The sequence below is a fragment of the Bombus huntii genome, chromosome 7 (genome assembly GCF_024542735.1).
Source record: "Bombus huntii isolate Logan2020A chromosome 7, iyBomHunt1.1, whole genome shotgun sequence".
NCBI lineage: Eukaryota > Metazoa > Arthropoda > Insecta > Hymenoptera > Apidae > Bombus > Bombus huntii.
This window is the reverse complement of record NC_066244.1, coordinates 7,126,048-7,142,537: the sequence shown is the minus strand read 5'-3', so window position 1 is coordinate 7,142,537 and position 16,490 is coordinate 7,126,048. Positions and strand designations below refer to the sequence as shown.

General features: G+C 48.0%; 1 protein-coding gene across 4 annotated transcripts in view; it reads right to left on the bottom strand.

Moving 5' to 3' along the window:
- LOC126867998 (uncharacterized) overlaps positions 1–16,490 on the bottom strand; it is a 258,493-nt gene that overhangs the window by 210,697 nt on the left and 31,306 nt on the right. For all 4 annotated transcript variants that reach the window (XR_007690507.1, XM_050623115.1, XM_050623114.1 and 1 more), the window contains exon 2: positions 6,159–6,329. Coding sequence is in view for 3 of the 4 variants with exons in the window: in XM_050623115.1 (XP_050479072.1) it covers positions 6,159–6,322 (164 nt within the window). In the remaining variant the exon portion in view is untranslated. The remainder of the gene's footprint in view (positions 1–6,158; positions 6,330–16,490) is intronic.

Genomic DNA, 16,490 nt, shown 5'->3' with positions numbered 1-16,490 from the left:
GATTCCCTTTTAAATACTCGGGAATGGAGTGGGCGACGATTAAAATTTGAAAATTACACGAATACTCGCAATATTTTTCACTCGCACGACCCGATAGTCGTTTAAAGGGGGAATATTTTTGTCCGGTACGGCGAGGCAATTATTTGGAACCAACGAATCGATCTATCAAGTGAAATACACGCGAAACCGGCAAATATTACGCGAGTCAAATTAGTCGAGTGGAAGAGAGCAACAGTGTTGAAAATCGAAATACATGGCTTGGTTATAACACCCATCAAAGTCGAGCCGTGCGAGTGACAATCGAACGACACGCACCGACGTACGAAAAATACAAAAAGAGACGCGCGTGGAAACGGCGCGCCGAGTGGTTTACCTGCAATGCTATTTTTGCGACAGGTACGCAACCAGTGCGTAAGCGCGGCGAAAAAAAGAAAGCGGACGGGGTTCGTCAGAGGAACATTATATACGTGGCTTGGCACCCCTTTTGCCACTCGCGAACACAATGAGCGGCTTTGTTGAAAATTTCTGCGGGCTTTTGACCCCGGTTTTCCGCGTTCACCCACCCTGCCTCTCGCCATTTTCGCCCATGCATTTCGTTCCCCAATACCCTACCGATCGGCTCATACGCCACTGAGTTCCCATAGGAAGATTCCCGTTCCCCATTCGACGCCGATCCCGTGAAATCCGGCTCATTAAATCGCTTGACGTATTTCGAGATGGCACGTTCGCACGCGCTTCCAGCTCCTATCAAAGGCAACGCTCTGCTCTTCTTCTACCAGCCTCACGGTGCGTTTGCACGCGTCGAAAAATCAAATCCTCGCCCTCTCAAAGCCCCGTTACGATAATGAATATATTAAATGTAAACAGATTAGGAACGACTTCACGGTGAAATTCTTTCGCGCCCCACGATCCCTTCTCGTCTCTCGAGCGTTAGATCGTCCGTTAGAGGCGAGAAACGAGTAGCTGGACAATCGATAACGACGAGATAAATTATTCAAAAAGTATCGTTACGACCAGCTGAAATTATTTATAAAACAGAGACCGGCCGTGGTAGTCGCTTTATCGCCGCTAATGAGCCCGTAAGCCCTCGAGGAGACAAGTAGATCGTTGATGCAATTATGGTATCGGGTCTTGTGAAAAACAAATCTCGTTAAAAGTAAGCAGGGAAAGTGGAGTCTATTAGGAGCGAGTGCAAGATACAGGTATCGTCCAAGAGAACGCCGAACAGATAAACGCAATGACCATGGGGGTCGGACTCATATACAAGCGAACAAAGATCAGATACAAACAAAGAGACTCTCTTTCCACATTAACCTTACGTAACGAGCAAAGCTCACGACCGAATGCGTTCGCGAGTTAGATCGATACTGCCACATGGATATAGCATCGTTTTGATTCCAGTTGTGTCCATGGTGGTTGCTTTCGCTGCTCGGCGCGCTTTTCTCTTTATACGTTTTCGCTTTCTCGGCTTACGTCCAGGCAGCGCAGCGTCCGAACGAGCGTACTCGAAAAAATGAATACGCGCGTGCTGTGGATTCTCGGACAGAACGAACGAAGCTTTGATCCTTTGAGAAGAACGCTTTGCGGACTCGACGGCAAAAAGGCGAGTTTAGGTTCCATTCCACTTGTCACAGTAAATAGTAATAAATGTTGCCTCCGTATCGCTTCATTGACGAACCGGCCGACGAACTTTTTCCAACCGAGTCGTTCTCCTCGAGCGAAACAGTCGACCCGAACGCGCACTGTCTGCGAATCGAAAGCCGTATCGAAACGCTTTCCATCAGGTTGCCAGTTTCCCCCGATATGAATCGAACTTCCAACTATCCTCTTCGAAGCGTCTGTTCGTCTTTGGCAAGTTAATGCGAAATCGATGTTATCGATATTCAGTGATTAAATCTTCTCGCTATCTACGTGAAATCGCGAATTACCTCGAAATGACATGACATTTTTGTAATAATTGGTTCTATAACGAGGTAGATTTGCACAGTTAAAACGTCCCTTTTGCGCCATCTGCACCTCTATAGCCGTTCCTATGTACGACGAGTCGTAACAGAGTGTCTCATCGACACCGACGAAGCACGGACGGAATTTAACGATTCGCATCGACGATTCTTCGTCCAGTGAAACGCAGGCGAATACCTGACATTCGCCAAGCCGAGACTGGGCTTCCATCGCTCATTGGAACTATGCTAAATACCATCTAACGAATACATACGGGTAGCTCTCTTTGATACAAAGCTTCTCTGCTTTATATAAAGCGGCGGCGAACTATTTGCCCTGTGGTCCACAGAATTTCAGCCTATGATGAAAGATCTAATGAACCTTTGCCTGTTTCGCACAGCGTACACGCTATTCGGCCAGGGGATCGGTTACTGCGTCCACGGTCCGTCGCTAATTAATTAACATTCTCTCGGAAAAATTCGCACGGTTGCGTACATTTTGGATAATTGGCTCATTTTCACGAATATCGCGCTTCAAACTTCTCCACGTTGCTCGTTCGATCCACGTTCTGCGGTGAAAATGCAAAACCGTACGCTTTCAACCGTCCATACGGTCGTTCTCATCGTATTAGTACCCGATCAGAATTCGTAAAAAAAAAAGAGGCAGGAAAAAAGGGAAAACGAAGAAAGCCAGAGAGGGATAAGGGAAAAAGGCTCGTCGAGCCTTCTCCAACGCCATCTCCAACGAGCACATGGAACGCGTCTCCTCGCAGACAGACGCGTGAGACTCGCAACCGCGGGAATTCGGTAACCGATCGCCGAGAGAGGTAATTAGCCCGAACCAATGAAATTAAAACGATTTTACTCCGGCGCGTTTGCGAGTTTTTTATCCGTCGGATAACTACGCCCGCTACTACAGCCCAGTCCAGGTAGACCGACCGTCGATGTACTTGTGCGGTAAATGGCACATAAAACGAGTCTGGTGCACGTCACCAGACGCGTGAATGCCTCCTCTTTTCTGACTCTCGTCTCTTTCGTCAACTTGTTCCTTTTACAATGGTAAAGAGATGCTGTGACGGGGGACACGTTCCGACAGCCGAGCAGATTCGAATCTCTAATTAATAGAATGCAGATTTATCCGTGTATTAAAGTCGTGCGAGATACGTACCGAAATCACATAGATGCGCCTGTAAGCCGCTTACGACCACTTGTACAACGACGGAAACCACTTTTCGAGATAAGTTGTAGATCTCTAATCTCTTGGTCTTTCTCTTTCCGGCCTCCCATCCGTACAGTTCCGTGCCCCTCTCCCATCGTCTCTTTCTCTCGTTAAACCACCAGCCCCGGATTAGGACCCTCTGCCGTTCGTCGAATATTCGTACAAGGATCGTGCCGGGTTTCGAGTTGTTACCAACTTTTTGCGAATCTACTGCTGCTAAATTCGCAGAAGGAAATAATACCGCGCGTTAATTAACGGACGGCGCTGTTTAATCGACGTGGTGACTCTCGTTTTCATGTCAGAGGCATAATTAGTGGAAGGGAGGAAAATATATTTACACGTTGGCATTCGACAAGTACGCGGCGATACTTCTCGCGTTTTAATAACGGATTAATATATGTATCAGCGAGGACACAAAGGTGCCGTCGGCGTTAGTTGGCCAGAGGGAGAGAGGAGAGTAAACTGGCGGAAATGCGAAGAGGGGATTTGATTTCCAACCCGTGGAAAGAAACCCTAGTCGTTACGTAATTAATTTCGCGGTACTGCGAGACTCGTTAAAAATTTGAACTGCCAGCCAATCATCGCCAACGGCGCGATACGAAAACACGGAATTTACTGAATTTGATTTTCTACCCTACGTGCCTTTCGTATCGTTTTACCCAAATTAATCGTATGCGAACCACACGCGTGCGAAATCGTTCGAACTTGTTTCCGTGTAAACTCGGAGCGCGATCGGAACGAAACTGCGCGACACGCGACAACTTCGTTAGAATGGCACGCGTACCTATCTTTCGCGAATTTGTTTTACGATTCGCGAGATGAAGATCGAACGACGAAACCAATTTCCGCGATACGAAAGGACGCGATACTTAAACGAGCGAAAAGACGCGGAATTGAGCCCGCAAGAGGATATCTCGGATACATACGCGCCGAAAACGCGCATCTCGTCACAGGATATGGGACGTCTGGGAAATGAATTCGCTACTTGGTCGGTGAATATGGTACTCCGTTAAGACTTCTACGTGGCTGGAATGCGTCACGAAACAGAAGTGCACAGTGAGTGGCTGGCAACGTGCGCTATACATTTTATGACTCTATCGGAACCACGATGTCAGGCCGCCACCGCGTCGCGGAATAACTAGTCTGACTGGACGCAGCCAGTTTTCTCATCCCACTGCCATGTTCTTCGATACCTGAACAGGAATAACGTTCCCCTTAATAATCCGCATTAGTTAACAAGCTACTAAAAGCAGCACAATTAAAACAACGAACGCAGCCCGCTCGAGTATCCTCGGTGCAATCGGACTTGCTAATCTTCTAAAGGCAGAAATAACGATCGAATGGAGAACGAACGATAGTCGTTTATGTACGGTAGAGTTAATACGATGGTGCAAGGAGGAGGCGGTAAAGAACCCCGCAAATCCGTGTACCGAGCGAATTCAACGTGTGGTCGAAGTAGATTGGTCGAAGAGATCGGTAAAGTGGCCGGTGGTCTCGTGTTTCGTGAACTTTAATCAGACGGACCAAACTCTCTGTGTTTCGCTGCTACGTCGTACTTAATGGAGCCTGCCTATCCTGGCCCTAGTCGATGCCCGATATAGCCGGAAATCCGCGCAAAATCCCCCTAAACCGCAAGATAAAGTTGTACGCTCTATCGGGAGGGACGATGAACAACCACGTCACTTTGCGAGCCACGACCCGAAGCATCCCTATACCTTCGATTTCGATTCATTCGCGGTCTAAGAATGCTTCGCGGACCCTTCCATTTCTACTATTCTAACTTCCGATTCGTTACCAGTTATTCCCTTCCTATAGAAGAGATTCGAATCTCGAAGGTTCTAAGGTGGGGAAATTGTAAAACCGTGATCTAACGCTTACACAATCGTACGCCTAATGTAATTGAACCAGACACGCAGTTACCAGCTATACCCCAGGTTTCTAGAAACTACACGAAATACTATATATTGCCGAGAACATCTTGAAATTGGTGGAGAGTACGCCGAATGACCGGTACCTCGGTAAACTTTGATCAGTCGGGACCGAACTCTGCGCGCGTCTAATCCCACTAACTTAATGGCATCGTCTCTCTCTCTCTCTCTCTCTCTCTCTCTCTTTCCTGGTATTCGACGCGAATACCAACTCAAGCCCGAACGTCGTATCGTCAACTAGAAGTACATGTTGCGTCGGAAACTGATACGAGCCTCGCGAACCGCCAACAACCGTTCTATTCATCGTCAGAGTTCAGATATTTGGGATGAGTTATTACGAGCAAGTCGCAGGGTAGACCTATCATTCTACGGAATGCTCGCATCGCGTGAATCGAGTCGCCGATTCCGAAAAAGATCGCGGTCGTTTCTTTTCGAATTTAGGACAGCGAGTTTAAAAGCGTAGTAAGGTCGATCGAATTATATCGGCGTAGATACGAAGCGGACGAAAATAGCGGCAAGAAGAACGATTTATTGAACGAAGATACAAGGAATTAGTAAATTATAAGCTACTGCGATAGAAAAGCCGTTAATTTTGACGACGCGGCAGCGGTCGACGATTACAGCGAGACCATTAGAAGGCAACAGTCGTGTAAGGGTCGTAGAGTGATAGCCACAGATGATTAAGTGACGCGACTTTGCACGAGACAGATCGAGAACTTGATCAAAATGGATCGCTCTATTCTTATTTGGTTCTCTATTCAATATGGATTTACGCGATTTAAAATTTTTATTGTGGACTTTTCGTCGCAGAAACGAAGATCTTTCGATATCAATGCAGGAGTTAAACGATGTACTTTCGTAATATAATTGCCGCCGAATTTTATTATATAGGGTATAATTACTCTTTAAACACCATGTACAATGCAATTTGCGAGCGTCGCTTTATCGTCGACGCCCTGATTCTCATTTTCGCCGATGGTCTGGGGTTTCAGAGCGTGGCGGGAGATATATTTTTCGATCGAACGAAACGGGAAAACGCGACACAGTCTATCGAGAACATAATTTACTTACTTTTGTTGATTATTGTTTGCGGTGGGCATGGGGGTCGGCACCCTCGGCGGCGGAACTGGTATCGCTTTTCTTCTTCCTCCACCTGTTTGATGTATGGTCGGAGTAACGCGTCCGGTCGGTGCTATCCGGCCAGCCGTTCGAGGTCTCTCTGTCCGTACTTCCATATCGTTTCTGGAAATAATACAAAATGTCGCGTTGTCAAGCCTGCAGAGATAAAACTTCAGGGATTCTTCTTTCTATTTTTTCTTTTTTTCTTTTCGTCTCTTTTCCGTCGGCTGATTTCCACGTGTGTACCCGTCGTCCTCTATACCGTCTGTACGGTGCACGTAGAGAAAAAGAAAGGAACGATCCAGAAATTGCGACGAGGAAACGAGTCACGTAAAAGGCAGTCGACAAAAAAAACGAAATTATTACGAGACGCATTAGTAACCGGGACACAAAAGTGCCATTTTCTCTTGTGCTCGCAAGGCCAGGCAGACATCACAGAGATTGCCGGTGAACTTCGAAAGAGCGATTCCGAAAGTCGCGTGCACAGCGTGCGGAGTACACAGAGGAGAGGCCCGTAAAAAGGAGACGGAAAAATCACGGGGACCGAGCGCGCGAGACAGGAACCGAATCCCTCGCTTCTCCGCGCGCTTTGTTCGTCACGTGCTTTCGCGAAATCCTATTCGACCTTTAAACGTTTTAATTATTTCCGAAACAATTTCCTCCGATATGCGGCTGCGGCCAAACAATACGCTGGTCTGCCTAGCGTGCTCGAATTTTTTTTATTTTACATCGCGAGCATACGTGCAATACCGTATCGCCACTTTCATAATCGCCGCTTTATTTAAACGTATCATTAATTCTCCGTTATTCTTTCAACCCTTGTGTTCCCGCCTACGCGATTCCGCGGCAACAATGTGGCCTGTCCAATTATTTTTACAACTGCACAGGGTAAAAACAGCCGTGCGGGTTAAGCGAAACACGAATACCAGGCGGACGTGTGTTCCTAATTAAGCGCATGCCCTCGCTAATTTACCTCGATAAAAACGATAGAATCTAGTCTGGTGCTGGTACTCGAGCGTATCCCCGAGACGGTCGTCTGTTCGTGTGCGAATGCGTCGAACGCGTTGCATAGGACGCGCGTACGTGCACGTAGCATTTGCGTAACGGAATTTCAATTAATGATCTGCGTACGTCAGACTGCCGCGAGCCATTTCAATGAGCGCTTTCAACGTAGCCTGCCACCAAAGTGACGCCCGCGGTCTCTCCCCTTGCCCCTCTCGCGTGCTGGTTTTCTCCGTTTTCCGCCATTCCCCTCCCCTCCTTACGTTCATGTAACCTCGCCACCCTTAATTCGGTTCCAATCTTTCTTCTTTCTCTGCCACACGATTGACTGCGTCGCCAGTGTTCCCGTGATTCGCGTCGTAGTCTCGACGTTTGTATCGCGTTCGAGGTGGAAGGGTAACGTTTCGCGCAGAGAAGTCGGTACTTCCGCTGTAAGAAGAAAAAAAAAAAAGAGAGAGAAGTCGATCCCGAATTTCCATTCGACACACGGAAACTGGCGGGAGCAGGAGCCTTCGGTTGCACGACTCGTACGAGGAAACCAATTGAAGAAAGGACGACGTTCGAAGGTACTCGCGAACCTTCTCAAGCGTGACTCGAAATCACGGAGCATCAAAAGATCCTCGAGAGGAAAAGACGAGCAAGAAAAAGGGTTAAAGTTGCGCGCTGCGCACTTCCGAAGCCCCTCGGTGCAAAAAGTCGTGAATGCGTTCGGGAAAACATAATGTATAGCGAAGAGAAGCGGCAGGCACAGCGTTGAAGATGAGTCGAAAAAGGCAACTCCTTCAGGAAGCAAGCGGCGTGACGGATACTTGTACCCTCTCGTGGGATCCATTCTTCGAAATTCGTCGGTTCCGCAATCTGGCCGCTCTACCGGAAGAAGTGCGAGCTTCGTGAACTTCCGCGGAGCTCTTTCAACGGGATGCATATATCGTTAAGAAGGCGGAAGACACGAGAAAGACGATAGCTACTTCATTCGTTTTGCGAAGAACAATTCTAGAAGCTGATCGAAAAATGGATCAATTAAATATTAATCGTTCGAATTGGTGGCACGACGAGTAACCTGGTTGTAACAGGAGAACGAAAGGAAGCGAACTTCCTGCTACGAGCAGGATATTCCATTAACCATCGAGATGTAGTTTCTTCGACACGTGCCACCACTTGGATTCTAGCGATTCGTCGATCGTCTTCCGCTCGTCACGCGGATGAATCGTATTCGAAAGCGCAGCGAAAATAATTCAATTGGCACGCGCATAAATCACGCGGAAAGGAAGACGCAAACAGGTGTGTCCGTTCAGCCGGAGACCTTCGTCCCCGCGCGCCTCGACGTCGGTACAATCGCAGTATCGACTCTCTGTAGCGACAATTCAACTGTCAGGACAATCGAATCAACGAAGGCTCCGATGCGCGATACCTCCGCGACACGCTTCGATGAACTGTACCGTACGCGTACACAATGAGCTCATTAAGCCTGAATGCGATTCAATTATGCGGGCCAATCAATGTAAATTCTCATCTGGACGTCTTCGAAATGATCCTGCGTTCCGACGAAACGCTCGTGGAGTATACGCGTACGTGGTGTTAACCGTGATGAACCGCGAATCAAAGGACAAGAGATGATCCGCGAAAATGACGACGGCCGATATCGACTTTCAATGGAGACCAGTCAGTCCCAAGTCGAGATTATCGTTTTTAATCACCGACCCACCGCAACCCCTCTTGTTCTTATTCAGCGTCCTCGACGCATCGCCTCGTTCGACGCCTCGTTTCACCCGTCTAACTCGACCGAACGACCTGTCGAAAGAGGAGAACGAGCAACAACCCCTTTCGCGTTCCCAACAACGAAACGTTTCGGCGTAAACAGAAACAGGATATCCCGCGAAAGAAGCCTCGCAGCGATCCGCGAGGCTCACCCTCCTTGATACCCATCGCGGGGGAGGACACAATCGAAGCGAGAAAAGGACACGGTTCGCGCAATCTCTCGAGCGTAGTGCAACATTGTTGTCACAGATGCTTTGCTCTCTCACAAAGAATAGAGATGGAGCAGCAGAATGCTGTTGGGTACGATCATTATTTCTCGATGTATAGCGTAGCGAGTCGGGAACTCCGAGAAGACAATGCACGTAGGCAAGTTGGTTAAAATATGCAGCCCCCGGCGTGCGTGGATTCGCGCGTTTTGCGTGTCTACGTGTATCAACGAACGCCCGAGCACGTCTAGAAGGGGGTGAGCAGCGTGAGAGGAGACGGAAAGCGGAGTCGCGAGGCTCGTATGTATTCGCGAATAAACGCGAACGCGTACACGACGTCGTGTACACAGGTGGAAAGAAAAAAAAAATCCTGTCGCTGGTCGACACGGCGAGACGAGGGCTCGATGAGGGAGAGAAGGTCAGAGGAAAAGAAAGGGGGGCTGGAAGCGAGAAAGGGAGGCGAAAACAAACTCCTGCCACGGTAGAGCTGCGCACAATGAAGGCATCTGCTTAGCAAATTGCGAAAAATAATCACGTTTACCCGGGATTCGAGTATGCGAACAGAGGCATCTCGAAAGCTGTCGTATCCGTATAACACAATAACACCTACTCGAGAGTCGACAAATGCGTTGAGAGAGAGAGAGAGAGAGAGAGAGGCAGAGAGAAGTCCAAGCTACCCCTAGATACGAGACTATAAGGGAAAACACACTTGTTGAAAATACACGGGACGCGGAAAGAAAGAGAGAAAAAATAAAGCGACGTATTTCTACCAGCATACGGACGAAAACAATGTATCGCATTGCGAAGGTACGAAAGTTGGTGGTGTTGAATCCAGCCGGGCTCGCGATGCCCCAGACGCGTCCTCCCTCTTACGACGAAGCCAGGATCTCTTTCTCGCCACCTGGCTCCTCGTTCGCGAGGCGATGAATACACGCCACCTGGTCGACGATATCGCGTTTTCTTCCCAACCTCGCGACACGATCGCTCCTGAATCCATTTCCGCGGCAGTAATTATTTTTACGGTATATTAAGTCGGCGAGAAAGTTGCGCGTTATTGAAATTATGGAAATCGTGCAGCTTGTATTCATGGTTTCACGCTTCCGCTCACACAGCCTCCGCACGCACAGAGTACACCGCTCCGGGACGAATCCACCAACACGCATTACTATCTATCCTTGTAATTTCATGAAATATTTCGCGTTCAGCCGTATCCTCGTTCCAGTCTTTTACACATCCCGCCAATCCTGTTATCCTGATTTCATTCAAGTCTTCCAGCCTCGTCGCGTTACTCTCACACCTGGTGCGCCATGCATTCTAAAATCCATCTAGTCTATTATCTCCACTCCATCGTGTACACCGCGTCGACGAGATTTATTCGTATTTCGCCATATTTCTCGTACAATGGCCAACACACAACACCGAATCGATCGATTAATTCCGCTCAATGGAACAGTAACGAAGCGATCGGTGTCACGCGTCAAGCTGTTCGCGCCATTTGTTACGACCGCGATCGCGCGAATGATTCTCTAAGCGGAATCCAGGAAGACGTCGGACAGAGAAAAAATATTTCCTTGTTCGCGAGCTCGTTACGGAGCCATCTGAAAATTTATCGACGCTATTTACACTGGCTACAACATCGAGGATCTGTCGATTCCTATTAATCATCGACGCAGCGGTACACAGCTCTGTGCAACGGTTCGACTAAAACGCATACAGGAGTTTCTCATCTCGTGACGTGGTCAGCACATGTGACTAGTCCCGTTCTGTTCTCATGGCAATCCCGTATCGAAAATATCACGTGCTCGACACACTGCTGCGACTGACCCTCTCTCCGTGTTCTTCCAACGATCGCATTGTAGCGCATGACGGATCGTGATCGCCGCGAATCATGACAGAATTAGTATATCCAATGTTCGGACGGTTGCGATCCTGATAGCGGCTACGTGTAAAGTTTTCAAATTGATGGAACTCGTGGAAAATGTACGCATTTCGACGATACATTTTAGGTAAGAATAGAAAGAAATCTCGTGGAATACCAGTGATATCGAAACAACGTCCGCGCGTTTCCAACGTTTACAGTGGAATGTTGTAGCGTATAAATTTGTACAAAAAGGTCAAACGATGAACGTCGATGAAAACGTTATTTGCTCGGACCGGAAAATTCGTGGCAATCGTTTAAATTAACATGAGTTTCGGAATAATTTGACCGATGTTTTGGGAACAGGGCAAACAAGCTGCGACAATATTTGCACGCAAACGTGATTTAGTCGATGTTTGTTTAGATGTATAAACGATCTATGTATCACTTTCACGAGGATGGAGGAGGACAGGCGGACTTTATAAATCCGGGACAAATTAGTTTATCTTTGTGTCGGTGTTTAGCAGACGCTAAAAAGCAGTCGGGCCACCCAGATGCGAAAGGTTGCGCTAAAAATACAGCTCGTTTCTCATCGCGACACCCTTGCGCCTCGTGCTCCTTCGTTCGCCGGTCGTTTTTAAAATCACGCCACGGTTCGAACCGCCAAACGAATTTTTCGGACTGATGTTATATAAAACTACCCCCGCTCCGCGCCGTGGAAAAACGAGCGTTTCGATGCCCGTCCGGCCGATATTTTTTTCCCAGCGAAAGACAATACCGTTGTCGATTAATTTTCAATAAATTTGCCTGCTCCGGTGCTGGCAAAACGATGAATTCTAAAATCGGTTGTCGGTGAATTTTTTACGGGGAATAGTCGGCGCACGCAGCAAACCGTCTGACGAGAGAAAGAGAGAATTCGTGTTTACCCTGCGATGCGTTTCGTTCGCATCGACGAAAGGTCCACACGCTAACGATGGAAAAAAACAAGGTAAAGAAGTAATTTACCGGCAACCAGGAAAAATTTGCCGGCGTGCGTTCGCTACTCGTGCATTTTTTAGGAGGGAATTTTTTTCGCCAACCACTCGGCTGCAGACAGTGCGCGTTAGACTATAGCAGTTCGGAACGCTCGCACAGGGAAAGCACCGGCCACGCTCGTAAAACAACAGCCAGGCTAGATTTCGACGTCGTCGAATAAACATTTTAATAAACGCCCGACCGACCAGCGGCAACCTGCAGAAAGAAAAAAAGGGAGAATTCTCCGGCTGAACATGCCCCAACTATCTCGATGCCCCTAATACCGTGCGCGAAAGCGGGATTTCCATCTTTTTATTCGTATCGGTACGAAGGTCGCCGCGATTAATTTCGTCCCTCGACGGCACGCGATATTTTACCCTCGTTCCAAGAAGAAAAAGTCTAACTTTAAGCTCGATCGCATGCACTCGTAACGCACCGTCGTGTCGAGTTCCTCTCGTCTAGTATACGATACGATACGACACGCACGACTGTGTTTCGTCACAGATGTTCGCACGCTGATACGTTATCCGTTCTAAACGCGGTTCGAAATCCTCTCGTTCATCGATCAAGATCTCATTCTTTTTCACTAACGTTTGTTCGAATCAAACAGCCATATTGGCTCTCGTCCGTCGGCACGAATGTCGCCAAGTATCCAATACGCGGTCATGATTGATGTTGTTTGTCGTCGAAGCTGGGGAGCACGCGGAACCGCTCGAATCACTTAATCCTCGGTATCAAGGATTCTATCTCTCGGAGAGCAAGAGACAAAAGAACGAAATCGATCGTTGAACCGTACGAAGCACGGACCTATAGATTTTACAGCCGTAGAACGTACGGAGGTACGATAAGTGGGACATATGGCAGGCAAATACGAGTGCAGCAAAAACAAATAGGTGTCTCTTCCCTAGCCCCTGACGATCTTTCAGTCCCCCTTTAACGACGCGGTCGCAGTACACGCGACAATGCCGGGGTTAATGAAAGACGTAGGTGCTAGTTATGGATGCCATAACTCAGCTGATGGGGCGCCGTAACATCGCCAAAATCAGCCTCTGTACTCTCAGTCACGGCCTATCCATCCCCCTATATATGTGTGTGTACGCGTGTATGACTTCTGACTCACAGCCTGTGGGGGTCCATCGGGGTGCGAAAAATAGAGAACGGGGGTGGCCGGGTACAAAAGCAAGGAGGCATTTCCCTGATAGACGAGCGCGAGCGAAATTGCTAATCGCATACACTGCTACGCCCGTGGGCATTCATTCGTTCAAATAATGAAAAATGGCGCACCGGCCAACCCGATAGGAATACCGTTTCGTGTTCTGTCGCGTGTCGATCACGATTGTTCCGAGGCTGTCATGCGCGTTTCTCTTTGCTCGCGCGAATCGCCGTTTCGATTACCAAAAACTCGTCACCTACCGCCCTTAATCTCTCCCACCTTCGGCTCTTGCCACTCACTTTGCCTCGACCCCTTTGCAACGTGTCTTGGGGTCGCGCAATTAATCTGCATTCATGAAAAACGGACTGCCCTTGGCATTTAGAAGCCGCTCGGAATATATAGTGTGTATATACATATACTATATCGGTATATATCACGGGGAAGATGGGGACGACCGGCAACGACTAGCAGCGAGCATCTTAATTTAATTAATTAACGAGATGCCGGAAGTAGCCAGGTTTCTTCTTCGACTTCTTCTTTGTTATATTCGTCTCCGCGTGCCGCCCTTCGAGGAGTCTCGCTGCAATTCCTGCTAATGAAGACCCACGCGTCCTAAAGCGCAAACAATAAACAGTACCACTTAACTCAAAGCACGCAACAGACACCAGGCCGTTTTTCCTTCTTCACCACCTTCCCTCTACGGTATTCGCTCGCACCATCCTGCAAAAGGAGCTCCCCTTCCCCTCAGTCCCGCCTGTTACCGCTCGGCTAGACTACTGAATCTAGCCTGAAAACAGGATACACGCGACACGCTTCCGTCGTTTTTCCGTTTCGCCTACCTTTTATAATATTTTCCCTCTACCCTTTTTCCCCTTTTTCACCCCGGCGCCCCGCGTACTGGCTAAAACACCGCGCTTTTCGTTTCGACTCGCAGCCTGTTTTGCTCGCGAGCATTGCTGCTCGCCATGCCGTCGTCTTTGCCAGCTTAAGAATTAGCGATGCTCGCTTAACCATCTGCCACGACTATCACGAGTCGCGTTTCTTCCGGCTTGTCGGGCACGTTCTGTTTAAAAGCTCGACTTAATTAGAAAGCGCGCGTACGAGCGTGAGAGTATCTTTTTAAGTTATCTCCTCTTCCAGTGAAACGCGTTACGCGCCGTGCTCGTCGCTTTCGCGTTTGAAAACCAACCAACCGGTGAGAATGGAATCAAAAAAGCTTCGAACCGATGCCATCCAGGGAATAACGAATCGGTCACGACACAGAATATACCAATCCGCGACTATTTTTCTCGCTCGTCGAAAGGCCGAGGAACGTGCGGATTAGAAAGAACAGACCGATGAGCAATAAGAGAAACAAGTCTTTGATCGCTCTCAACAGGTTCCAGCCGGATCACGAATCCCTTTGTGTCAAAAATGTCTAATCGCATTTCAGTCAACCTCCGACCATTGAACGATTCGACCCAATCCTGCCGTCGTTCCTGCTCCTCCGCTCGATTATTTTGTTTGTTTTCGGTCGTGGATCACCGGCCAAGTCGAATCGTCTTTCTCGGTTCTCTATTGCTAATCGATGTGTCGTAATTGATGTATTATTCTAAAATTTGATTGCCGCTCTGCGTCTTTCATATCTCTCTGTGCGCATATAAATTTGGGTATTTGAATATTTAAGAAACGAAGGATTAACGGCAAGAATTCCAAATGTAGCCTTAATCCTAGTATCTTTTTCTAATGCCTGAGTTTCGTCTCCTCTTCGTTACAGAAAACTTGACGTGTTAATCTAGCCGAAACTGCGACTTACGGGGGACGTCGTCCACAAAATGGTCCACCGTATTTTACATCGTTGCATCGAATATCGATCGGTACGGAGTCACTAAGCCTCCTTTAACCGGCGCTGTCCATGGAGATCAGAATGCTACAGAGCTCCGCGTTGCATTTAATCACGACGTCGCCCATTACCTCATCGCATTATGACTCTATCGTCGCAGACCGTGCGGAGCATGAACCGCGTATGCTCACGCACGGTTCGCCCTGCTCCAACGCACACGCAAACACGGCCTTGTGCTCGCACGAGTCTTTACAAGCGGGTCGCATAAATTTAGCGAGACGCGCGTCTCGTCTTTCCGGCGTCATAGGAACTGCGGCATCATAGCCCACGGCGTTCATTAAGATATAAATTGAAGATAATCGAAGATAATTTAATCGCGACCGTTTCATTCCTCGCGATCCATTTGGGCGTCGCGTAAAATACATTTGATCCGTTTGAGAACGTTCGCGGCTTCCTGACCGGGATCTCATATTTTTTGGAAGAATATTTTTATATGATCCGTTAATAACGTTGAAACTGTTTTTATTAGACTTCCCTTTACGTGACGCGCAACGCTATAACGATTCGAACGTTTGAATATTTGACAATCTACATTTATAAAGCGTCGAAAATCGTAACTGAAATCGAGGTTATACTGAAATAATAGATTTTCCGGGTCGTCTGAGTCGATTTCCTTAAATTACACGCGTCAAAATAGACAATTCAAAATAAGCAGAAGCCTCAATCAGAATTTTCAGTCGTAACGGTAAAACGAGACCGACGAAGAACAACATCCAAATAATCGGCGATATACTGCATCGAGACTAATATCGTTCCAGAATTAGACACGCTCCAAGGGATTCCCGTGCAGAAATCTGTCCGGCCATCTGGCAGGTATTATTAGATAGATGCAGCAAAAGCATCCCGTAGCTAATCAAGGGTATTTACTATTTGATTAACCAATAACAGAGGCGACAGCGATATATAGGTGCGGCTACTCATCGATTCCAGACACCCTCTCCCTCGGTCGCGCAATTCTCGCGGACACGTCTGTCGCGTACTTTGGTCGTCCAGTCGTTTGGATATTCCCGATCGTTTGAAAGATCGGGATTCGAACGACGAACTGGAAAGTCATACGCGACGCGAATGGGAAATCACTGGCGGGGATTATCTAGGAAAAGCAAACGAACGCGCGAGCAAGACGTTGAAATGTAACCGGCGATTGGTGAACCTACGAGTGTACCACGATTATTTTCCTTCGTTAGATATTAACTCCGAAATAATCCGGGATAAGTGGAAAATATCTCTTTTATTCCCCCGCGCTGACTGAAAAGTAATAAAACTGGATTACCCGGCGAGTCCTCGCGGAGCCCTTCCCAGGTCGAATCTCGTCCCTTTCAGAAGCGGGAAAATGGATTTTATGGTTGCAAGGGGGGGCAAGAACGGCTGACTCGCTGACTGACTGACTGATATCGAACCTTCCATCGGTCGA